We start from the raw sequence: 12,035 nt of genomic DNA on the forward strand, positions 1-12,035 counted from the left end.
ACTTCTCAGTCCTACAGGAGGTCGGTCGTGGTTTTAATAGCTCATTGGTAACGTCTCTGAATGTGAAGCTGAGTGACACGGGATGGGATCCATCAAGGAGCACCAGTTCCCTCAAGATTACAGGTACACCTTGCTGACGAGTGTCAAGTAGCACGAAACCCGGGTCCAGGGTTTCCTGTTGACCATCTCCAACCAACATCTTATCTAAACATCTAATGATTTTTCTAATTGTATTGAGTAGCTGATTGAGTTTACAGTCATTGCTTTATAAATCAAGATCACCTCACTAATTACTTAGATTATAAATTTAAAAACAGAAAAGCGAGACCGGTAGGTTCCGGGTTCGAATCCTGTGACAGGGATCGTGGATACCTACCGCTGAGGAGTGCCATGATAGGAATAAACGGCCGTCCAGGTTTTCCATGGTAGTCTAGCTTTAAATGACTCATAAATTACCATAATATCCACAATGTAGCTCCGGATACATGTGCACCGCACAAATCTCATTTGATTTGTGTGAGGGCTATGATACTGCTTAGGTGCTCAAACTGAAGCAGGTGGTTTTCTTAGGGGACCACAACCGGAGACTTCGACCTGAGGGTCTGATCCACAAGGCGGTGGAGTATCGTAAGGACATGCAGTCCCGTGATAGGCGGTGACTGACGATCGATTTATATGCCATTTGTTCCCTCAGGATACTGGAGCCAGGCCATGTGCACCATTGGTTTGGAATGAGGGTTTTTCAACTCCCCTAGGTGGACTTTCCGTGTCCACCAACCCGGTTAAAGCTCCAGATATTCGCTTTTCGTCCTCTCAATTTCGTAAACATAACCCCTTTCCAAAAAGAAAAGCGTTAAAATATTCCACTTGATTCACTGCGATAAATCAGCTGCACTTAGTATAATCAATAGTGCGATCTATCTACAAATATTTTTATCTGCATTCGTGATTTTCATCGGCTCGTCAACTATATAAGATTCGTTAGCTTCCTGGCCTGAATTTGGGATCAAACGAGATCTCAACCTGTTACTCAATGGATAAAAATGTGTCTTATTATTTTTGTTGTTACGCATTATCGTTTGTTTGTTTTTATTTTTTTATTTTTTTTTACTTAAGATATATCAAATGGATTGAACAAAATTATCCTTCATTAGGTAAATCTGCTGATTTACAAAATGTTCTCTATCGATCCATACGAGATTCATCCGATTTACTGGGTATAAAAAACAATGATACTTATGTTGGAAATTGGATTAAACTTGTGAGTCCAATGTATTGCACAATATATATTCTGTGGACAAACTGTCGACATTGAAGAGAATGCTAAAGATTTCAACTTGTTATTAGTATATTGAGTAGTTTTTAACCGACATTTGGTAGTGTCGGTTAACTGACGTGTTTTCTTTTTTGATTGTATATATCTGTGATAACTTGTGGCCGAGTGGATGCCTAGTTAATGTATGACGTGATAAAACCGCCAATCAGAGAGCAGCAAATTATCTATTGGAACCGTGACACATGAAAACCGTACGAGCAGTCTAGAGCGCTTATCGATCCTGCTTCTGCCTAGCCCAACCAGTTAAGTCCAGAAAATCAATAACAGCCTCTGTGGTATGAATCATTGTATTTCAAACATACTGAGTTTATATACCAAACAGACTGACCACATCGTACCAATAAAATAGAAAATAACATTTGTACAAGACTTGGTCAAATGTGGCGGTGAATGTGGGGAATAGTAATTAATAGACTGGGGATAACTCAAGAATGGTAAATCGTACAATAATAATCCAGGGGTCAAAATAAAGCTGACAATGAAAGGAACATGAATATGAGTAGTTTAATTATTTAGCAAATATACGATAAAAATTATATGCATAATATTGGTCCATAAATGGATCCTAAAGTTACCATTCACTGTTATTATTGGGGCATAACAATATCATCAATGAGTTGTTCATAATCATCATAAAAGTAGGCGTAAGCGTACGTTGGTCCAAATGTTTTCAGAAAATCAAGATAATGAAGAGAAAATTTAGAGACGATTAGCAAGAGTTGGATCAATGGCATTGTTGGTAATTCACAACCTTATCAACTAGTGTACTCAGTCCCCTATGTTTAGTTGATGTATATTGTGAAATGTTTTAATTACATCCAAGTCAGGTAGAAAGATATCATATATGGTTTATGATCTAATTTGTAGTGATGACATCAGATATGACATGAACAATAGGTAAGATGGTGGTTAGAGGTGGTCAACAGGAAACCCTGGACCCGGGTTTTGTGCTACTTGGCACTCGTCAGCAATGTGTACCTGTAATCTTGAGGGAACTGGTGCTCCCTGACGAATTCTAACCCGTGTCACTCAGCTTCACAGTCAGAGACGTTACCAATGAGCTATTCGGGCCGTGACCGACCTCCTGTAGGACTGAGATGTAATCACAATTGATTGATCACCACCCAGTGATAGGTGTTTCACGGTTTCATTATTTAAAACGGTTGAAAATAACGTACAAATAAAGTAATGAAATGTCGGTTATTGTATGATTGGTCACTACCAGAGATATTTATGCTAAATTTACTAGATTCTACCTAGTCTTATGGATTTCTGAAATGTTAAGATATGTCAGGTCAAAGACCATTCATGTAAAGCGTATGTGTGATCAGTTTTAAAGAGTTGTTCGTTAGGGATCGTGTAGGCACCAAGTAATCTAATTTACACTTCTTTGTTCTTCGTGACGAACAATCTTTTCAAGGCGTGGAAAGTCAGAAAATAACAACTATCCTCACATTTCTAACAGCACTCGATATCAATATGTAGTCTTCTGATTTCATTATATAGAGTAAATGATCTTCCATGTGAATAAATATTGAGATAGGTAGTGTACTTTATTTGCATGTACATGCTTTCTGTTCAAGTGTGAGAAGCGTAATGAAAATGCTCTTATGAAAAAGTTAGAGAAGGTCACCGTTTGCCCTGAAAGAAAACCTGGATCTTATGACGTTATTCTTCAAGTAATTGATGATAAGTGTTCCCGTTCACATTACGATTTTTGTCAAGCTTCTGAAATACGATGTCCTAATTCAGCTCAGCCTTTATTATTTGATTTCTCACATGAATCTAAGATGAGATTAGTTGATTCAATGTCTCTCGAATCAAATAACGTGTATGCTAAACAGAAATCGTATAATCAGACCCCATCCATTTCATATGGTGCTTTATGGTTAAAAAAACAAGGAACAAATCAGTTTGCTTACATGGAAGAAGCTTGTGTGTCATATATTTATGTTTGTCTATGAGCCTTTGATATTATTCACACTTATTCAACTGATAATAATTAGATTAACATTTGAACTTGAAGTTCAGTACTGTACTCATAAGGCTACCGATTCAGCATCTATATATACATACCAGAAAATTGTAATATGTTACTTACGTCTGCTACTTTCAATGGAGCATAAGCCGCCGACCAGCATGCTCCAACCCACTCTTTCCTGGGCCTTTCTTTATTCCTGAAACTCCCAGGGCAGAGTTTAAATGAATTAAATAATTTTTTCTGGTTAGCGTTTTTTCTTAACGAGTTGGTTTTCTACGGGATGCAGTCGCTAACTCCATGCCCAACCTTCCTCCTTTATTCCGGGCTTCGAAACCGGCAGTAGCCTCTGGAGGAGCTACAGGCGGAGTTGAAAGTTGTAATATAACTAGTCGTTTATCATCATATATATGATGTTTTATTATAAATCTCCTTTCGGTAATTTCCTTTGTTGTTGTTATGACGTTGTTTTTTTCTCTCTCTTAGTTGAAATGCTCTTATCAAATGGAATGAATGTAAACTTATCATTTGTTTACATTGTCTACATTTCTTTTTTCTCTTTTATCTAAAATGTATTAATTGTTTGTCTGATAGAAACAATTTTAGATGAATAAAAGAACAAGTAACTAAGGGAATAAATGAATGAATGAGACTTAATAGACAAACATAACTACTTGATTAATGCATCAACAAAAAACAACCCACCACCACCCCCCCTCGCGATCAAAGTACCTATTACAACATATGTTGAATATACACATGAACATAGATGTTTATTTGTTATGAATTCCTGTTCATTTATCATAGAAACAAATTACCTTTTTCCCATCAATTTTTTCTTCTTAATCCTCTCCGGTAATCACTGAAAGTGTATCTAAATTAATATCAAACAGAATAAGTAGATAAACAAATCATGTTTCCTTGTGAATCCCTCTTTCTCTCTGTGTGTATGTGCATGTACTTATTGTTTCATTTGATTTGAGTTTATAACATTGTTTCTGTAAAAGAATAAAGTACTTTGTTTCTGTATTTTTTCATGTACATGTATCTAAGTCCTATGTGTTGTTGATGTATGGATTCTGTTAATGATAAATATACAAGGTGTTAACCGTTAATTAATAAGCAAAGATGGATAATGGCTAGCAGTGGAATCCAGTTTGGTGCGCGTTTCGTCCTATTTGGGACTCTTCAACTGGATGTACCTGTATCTCAGACTTGTTGATGTTCACTCTGAGACTCGAACCCAGTATCTTTCGCTTCAAACGCCATCGCGTTATCCACTCGGCCACTGAGTCCTGATAGCTACTTGCTTGTGCGATGGGTTGAAGTTTAAATTCACATCGATGGAAAGATTCAAACAAACAATACTAATTGTTAATTAATACATTAGAGAATTTGAAGGGATAAAAAGGTCTACATTTGACGATTCTTCATATTGTAAATTCTATTTCTTTATCGCTAGGGGGTTTTGTGGAGATTTTAGTAATTTTATATAATTAAGATCATGAGTCAATTAAAGCTAGACCACCATGGAAAACCTGGAAGCAAAGGGACGGCCGTTCCGTCCTATTGTGGGACTCCTCAGCAGTGCGAATCCATGATCCCGCCTCGCGGAATTTCTTTAGTATTTTATTTTTAATTAAGATGAAAAATTTTTCGCTTAACATTATCATCATGGGATATTAGTTACTTTCCAGTTTATTCTATACACTTACACTTATGGATGAAACATTGTAATTTTTTAATGATTTTTTAGTTAAAGTAAATAGTCTCCGAAAATCTTTTAAAGTAACAGTAATCATGTAATGCTTATTGACTAATCCTGTTTCGGTTTGGGCGCTCGGTCAGTATCATGATGAATCAACAACAACTGCTACTGGCCTCATTGTTATTGTGTGGCGCATACGTATTTGGTACCTCCTTGTACCAATGTTTATGTGTTCAAATAAATAAATAAATATATTGATCAACGATCAGAAATATTCTTGAAATTCTGCTAAGAAGCTTCCAGATACCCTGGTACATCCGGGGTTGGGGATAGTCAGTTCTCCCTCTCGAAATGCTCTCGTATGACCACGCGCGTACAACCACTGTCAGGGAAGTCTTGCTCACTGCCTTCTCGCGGCGGGGGTGTTGTTTACGAAATTGAGAAGACGGAAAATGAATGTCCATCTCTCCAACCAGGTTGGTGGATACGGAGGGTCGACCTAAGGGAGTTAGAAAACCCTGATTCTAAACCAATGGTGTACATAGGCTCCATTATCCTGGAGAATCAAATGGTGCATGAACCAATTGTACGTCACCAGCTACCATGGAAGTGCATCTCCTCATGATGCTCCATTGCTTTGTGGATCAGACCTTTAGGTCGAAGACTCGAGGTGTGGCCCTCTAAGAAAACCACCTGATTCGGTATGGGCGTCCGAGCAGTATTCATGCTCTCACACAAGTCAAGTGATTTGTGTGGCGCATATATGTTCGATACTCCTTTGTGTTTTCAAATGTAGATAATTGTGAGCTCGGATTGTGAACTCGAGGATGCTCTAAGAACATCCCGTCATATCACCAATAGTTCATTTTATCGAATTATTTGTTCTATTCTAAATGGGTTATTTTCAAATAATTCATTATATTTTGAATGAAAGTGACCAATTTCATGTCATGAACATTAGACTTTTCACTTTATTCCATTCAATAAAACTAATTCATATTGTTTTGATTGATGAAATGATTTATCATTTATATCAAAATGGGAAACATACAATTAAGTTTAATTAATTAAACAAAATCATTTGATGAGATATATGTTTCTTATATTTTAATTATCTATCTGTATGATAAGCAAAGATGGATAGTGACTAGCAGTGCAATCCAGTTTGACGCGCGTTTCATCCTATCTGGGACTCGTCAGCTGGATGTACCTGCATCTCAGAGTTGATTTTCACTCTGAGACTCGAACCCAGTACCTTTCAATGCTAACCACTATCCATCTTTGCTTATAATGCTTGTGAATTAAGGCTATATCGAGGCTATATGCACATATGCCAATAAGAGACCGACCAGTTCCAGTCCTATACATCGATGGGAAGATTCAAACAAAACAATACTAAGTGTATCTGTATGGTGCTCTAAGCTCTAATTATGCTGGATTCAACTCAATAACCATGATCAGTGGTTAAAAAAAACTTTAAATGACTCGGTTCATAATGATTTACAATCACACAAATGTATCCACTCATTGTTCGCTCTTAGATTTTGAGTTCCTCTATGCTGTGTATCCCTTTATATACATTCTTTTTTCATTACGCGTTCTTGTACTGTATTCTTAATATTCAGTCAGTCGCGGCCCGAATAGCTCAGTGATAACGTCTCTGACTGTTCAGCTCAGTGACATGGGATCGAATCCGTCAGGGAGCACCAGTTCCCTCAAGGTTACAGGTACACCTTGCTGACGAGTGTCAAGTAGCACGAAACCCGGCTCCAGGGTTTCCTGTTGACCATCTCCAACCACCATCTTATCTCAATATATAGTGCACGCAGTGTCGAGCCACATAGACTAGTGGTTAGATTGCAACTTGATCGATAGCATTCGATCAGCACTAAGAAGGACTTGGCATGCATGATATTGATCACCACCTAGTGATCAATCAGTTGTAATATTCAGCCTTCTTTATTATCGTTTTATTTCAGACAGAATATTGTAATCAACCAATTGAATTATTTGAATTATTATTTCGACAAGGTATTGGTACAATGTGTTCTGAATTTTATATTACATGGTGTCAATTACTTGAAAAAGGTAAAAATTATCGTAAAATTGCTTCAATCTATGCTCATGGTTTACGTGCTGGTGCTAAACCTTTATTATGGTTAGAAGATAGAGCTGAGTAAGTTAAATTATTGATTGTGTGTGTGTGTGACTTTTATGGAAGTCGTTTTTTATTTACATGACATAGTGATTGATCGTACTATACTTCGAAGAGACAATTAGAACTAGTTAATTCATACAGTGTACGCTTATGTACTTGATCCACAGTTTTTTGGTACTATGCGACTGTTCAAACTGCGAAGCATTTGATAGAGTTGAACATGCCACTTACAAGTTGAGTGTGTATAGTGTTGAAATCAGTAAGCGATCAGTCAAGTCTGTAAATGACTGACATATTTAGATTATCCATCACGGTGAACACTGTAAATAAAAACAATGAATCCAGTAATCCATGTCAAAGTTCATGCTTCTTATTGTTGGACCGAATTCGTGGAACCGAACATAGAACCTAACATATGTGTTCATTAGTTAAGCTTAACAGGCAGCACCGCTTCAGATGATGGTTGCCTGGAGGAAACAGCCTACTATTGTCACACTTTAGAACAGTCAGCAGTACGAATTCATCCTCGGACCATGAGTATGTTACTTTTAGTCCTTCTGTTCCCCAGCTGACCTGTCCTCACATGGTTGGGATCTTAAGAAACAATTGTCCCAACTCATATTGCTCTACTGAATCACTACAATAGATAAATCTAACCGATACATCATGGTTCCAGCTACAGTTTGGACTTCATCACTCATTGTTATATTGCTTGAGTTAAATGTTTATTATTTTCTTGTTAACCTATTCTAATTGCTGTTGAATAATCTATGTGTGTATAACCCTTACATTTTAAAATAGAGTTGTTTTTAACTTAACATTGTATGGACTCAATCGTTTAAAAGTGTTGAACAAGTTTAACTATTATGTTCGTACTGTGTTGAATTATTATTATTTTAATCGAAATCGTTCACGTTGAATCATTACTTATTTGGATCGAATTCCATGACAGTTGAAGTTTTAATATTACAATTCCCTGGTACGGCCGATAGTGGGGAGAGTCCGCTCTCTCTCTCTCTCGAAATGCTCTCACATGGCCACGCGTATATAGCCTCTGTCAGGGAAGTCCTACTCACTGCCTTCTGGTGGCGAGGGTGTTGTTTACGAGATTGAGAAGAAGAAAATCGAATGTCGGGGTTAGTCGACACGGAGAGTCCATCTAAGAGAGTTGGAAAACCCTGGTTCCAAACCAATGGTGCATATGGGATGGCTTCAGTATCCTGAGGTAACAAACGGCATATGAATCAGTCGTTGTTCACCGGCTACCATGGGAGTGCATCTCCTTACGATGCTTCACTGCCTTGTGGATCAGATCAAAGGCTCCGGATGTGGCCCCCTAAGAAAACCACCTGCTTCAGTTTGGGCACCTGGGCAGTATCACAGCCTTCACACAAATTAAATGAAATTTGTGTTGCGCATATATATCTGGTGCTTCCTTGTACGAATATTTTTGTTTAAATAAATAAATAGTTCATTAATGCTATGCTGAAAGCTTTCAGGTTATTTGGATGTCTAAGGGAAATGGTTAACATAAAACTAACTTTGAAGAAAGTTAACAATAATCCCAAACCTATACGTGTTACCAGCTCATAAAACCATTGAATGATTGACTGAGTCCAGTTTTACTTTCTATCTTGATGTAGTAGTTTGACTTGCCTATCATGATAACCCAATCGAATTTTGCTTGTTAGAACACTTGTTCCTTTGGATATTACGATACAAAGCCGGTCGGTTGGAAAACAGTAGGACTAAATTTATCATCCGAGGGTGAATTTGTATAGCTTACTTTACTGTGTTATGACAATAAGGTGTTTCCTTTAGATAACCAGTATCTGTAAAGAATACTGTCTTGTCGTAACAGAAGGAAGTGATTATGAAACATCTGTGCAAAATGTAGGATACTTCATTTTATCCTACAGTTTTCTGTCTTCTACTAGAATCGCTAAAAATCACAAGATTGGTTAAAAGTAGTTTTCTTTTCACAAATACAATCATAACTCCCGGCTTTAGAAGATCACAGTCAACCGGATTTTCTTTTCACATCCTTCAATTACGTCAGTTACTAATTTCACTGTTGTGTAACGTTTTGTCTGCACTTTTTTTTTATCATTTACGGTATAATAAGCAACCCAATAAAACTTATCTAAAGTTACTTGTGTAGCGCTTCAAAATGTTGATAGATTAGCCATCAACAAGAAAGATTAATGGCAATTCTGTAGAAAAAGGAAACGGAAAACATTATTACAGTACCATTGTTCAACTCCTGAAGTACAATAAAATAAATGATGAATGCTTCAGTATGCTTCAGTACAATATGGTTGATAATTATTCATTACAGTTATTTTATGAAACGTAATAGTTTATTTGGTTATCAATTGACTGAAATTAAAATTGATGATCTCTAGATACCAATTGGCTTCCTAATGTTTTGATATGGCTGAGAGTGAAGAGAGCCAGCTCCCCCTCTTGAAATGCTCTCACATGGTCACGTGCATAAAAACACTAACAGGGAAGTCCTACTCACTGGTTTCTCGTGGTAGGGGTGTTGTTTATGAAATTGAGAGAATGAAAATCGGATTTCCGGTGCATTAACGGGGTTAGTAGATACGGAGGGTCCATATAAGTGGGTTGGAAAACCCTCACTCCAAATCAATAGTTCACATAGGTTTTAGTATCCTGAGAGAACAAATGGCGTATGAACTAATCGTTGGTGACTGGCTACCACGGGACTGCATCTCCTAACGCTACTCCACTGCCTTATGGGTCAGATCCTTAGGTTCCAGATGTGGCTTCCTAAGGAAACCACCTGCTTCGGTTTGGCCACCCGTGCAGTAAATACAGATATAAACTGTAACACAAGGTTATGAAACTTCGATTAGTGTAGTAACAATCAGTCAGGTCCAACGTACAATCTGCTACGTGTATGAATCGGTTTTATTTGCCATACCATAATCACCACATGTTGACAAAATTATCAAAACAAATACCAGAGTAACAGAATAAGTGCTAACAAAGATTAAGTATAGAAAAAAGAGGAAAGAAATATGAAGAGATCTGGATACTCAGGTGCGAAGGGAAAACAAGGAGTGAACGAACTTTCATCATTGTAAACGATACGGAACTATTTTTTTCACGACGTTTGTAGCTACTAGTTGCGATAATCAGACGGACCCCAACTAGGTAATCTACGCCTATTCATATAGCTTAGTTCAATTGTCGTTGACTTCATAGACTGGTTCCACGACCTAGTTCGGCCGTCGCTGGCTTCCTTCCAGCTTACCCCCACTCCAGACAACATCGCTTGCTGAAGTAGGCTGTGTTTGAGAATATGTGATACATGTCTTAACTGCCTTAGTTGATGAAGATTCACTAATTAATCACATGTAAACTTCACCTGTTGATTATCGTTTGTTTATGCGAGCATATTTTAGACAGAATAATCATTCTTAACAACCTAATATCTTTTAGACTATTTTCTTTGCATTTTTACTTTATGTCCGGCTTCTCACTACGTGAATTTTCCACCAAGCAAAATACGACTTTTCTAATCTTAACACTGTGCCAAATCAATGACGTTCGACCGGTATGAACAGTCTAGCGTCCTTATTGGTCCCTCGTCCGCCTAGCCCTTCCAGTTGAGTTCAGAATACCAATTACAGCTTCCATTATGCAAATCATTTATTTCGACCATACTCGGTTTATATACGAGACAAACAGACCGCATTACACTATCAAATAGAAAACAACATTTGTACAAGATCAAGCCAAATGTGGCTATGAATGTGGGATACAATAATCAATAAACTGAGTATAACTTAGGAACAGTAAATCTTATAATAATAATCCATAGGTCAAAATGAAGCTTATAATAAGATGAATAAAGATAAACACAATCTGATTACTCAACAGTTAAACAATAAGAATATATATAGAATCATAGTCCATTAATAGGTTCTGGGAGTTACCCGTATTTATGTCTTCACTAGGATGTAACACCTGCCTTCTTTTTAAAGATTCGAAGTTTGGTTTCTGATTCTAAAAAAAAATCATCTGTAACTTGAAATTTTCCAACATTCCCCCCTCTTCACGAAATAATGTTGGGTCCTCATATCTCCAAGTTATAATCAAATATGACTTTGTCTAAAACATATTTCTCGCACTGAATGGAGAATCTACTAGAAATGACTAGACGACGACAATGGTGGACAACAACCCGTACTTATGTCTTTACTAGGATATATTTATTTATTTATTTAAGCACATAAATATTGGTACAAGGAAGCACCAGATAAATATGCGCCTCACAAATCTCATTTAATTTGTGTGAGGGCTGTGATACTGCCCAGGTGCCCAAAATGAAGCAGGTGGTTTTCTTAGGGGACCACATCCGGAGCCTTTGACCTGAAGATCTGATTCACAAGGCAGTGGAGCCTCGTGAGGAGATGCTGTCCCATGGTAGCCGGTGACCAACGATTGATTCATATACCATTGGTTCCCCTAGGATACTGCGGCCCATGTGCACCATTGGTTTTGAATCAGGGTTTTCCAACTCTTCTAGGTGGACTTTCCGTGTCAACCAACCCGGTTAAAGGGCCAGACATTCGCTTTTCTTCCTCTCAATTTCGTAAACAACAATAATGCCATGAGAAGGCAGTGAGTAGGACTTCCCTGACAGAGGCTATATATTCGCGTGGCTATATGAGAGTATTTGGATAGGGAGAGCGGACTCTCCCCACTCTCGACCGTACTAGGGCATTTGGGGGCACTAGGTTATAACACAGTTATCTATATTTTTTTTTTAGTTTTAAAACAGGTTACATAATATCTGTAATGGTATTCGACTGTTTTGTTTTCT

General features: G+C 37.5%; 1 protein-coding gene across 1 annotated transcript in view; it reads left to right on the forward strand.

Moving 5' to 3' along the window:
* Window positions 1-1,033: 1,033 nt before the first annotated feature.
* Window positions 1,034-12,035, forward strand: part of Smp_210110 (SPFH domain / Band 7 family protein,putative) — a gene marked incomplete at both ends in the record, with an annotated part of 36,484 nt that continues 25,482 nt past the window's right edge. Inside the window, 2 exon segments of the mRNA XM_018791778.1 lie at window positions 1,034-1,261; window positions 7,002-7,198. Coding sequence (XP_018645098.1) covers window positions 1,034-1,261; window positions 7,002-7,198 — 425 coding nt within the window.

This window comes from Schistosoma mansoni (assembly GCF_000237925.1).
Source record: "Schistosoma mansoni, WGS project CABG00000000 data, chromosome 1 unplaced supercontig 0076, strain Puerto Rico, whole genome shotgun sequence".
Lineage (NCBI taxonomy): Eukaryota > Metazoa > Platyhelminthes > Trematoda > Strigeidida > Schistosomatidae > Schistosoma > Schistosoma mansoni.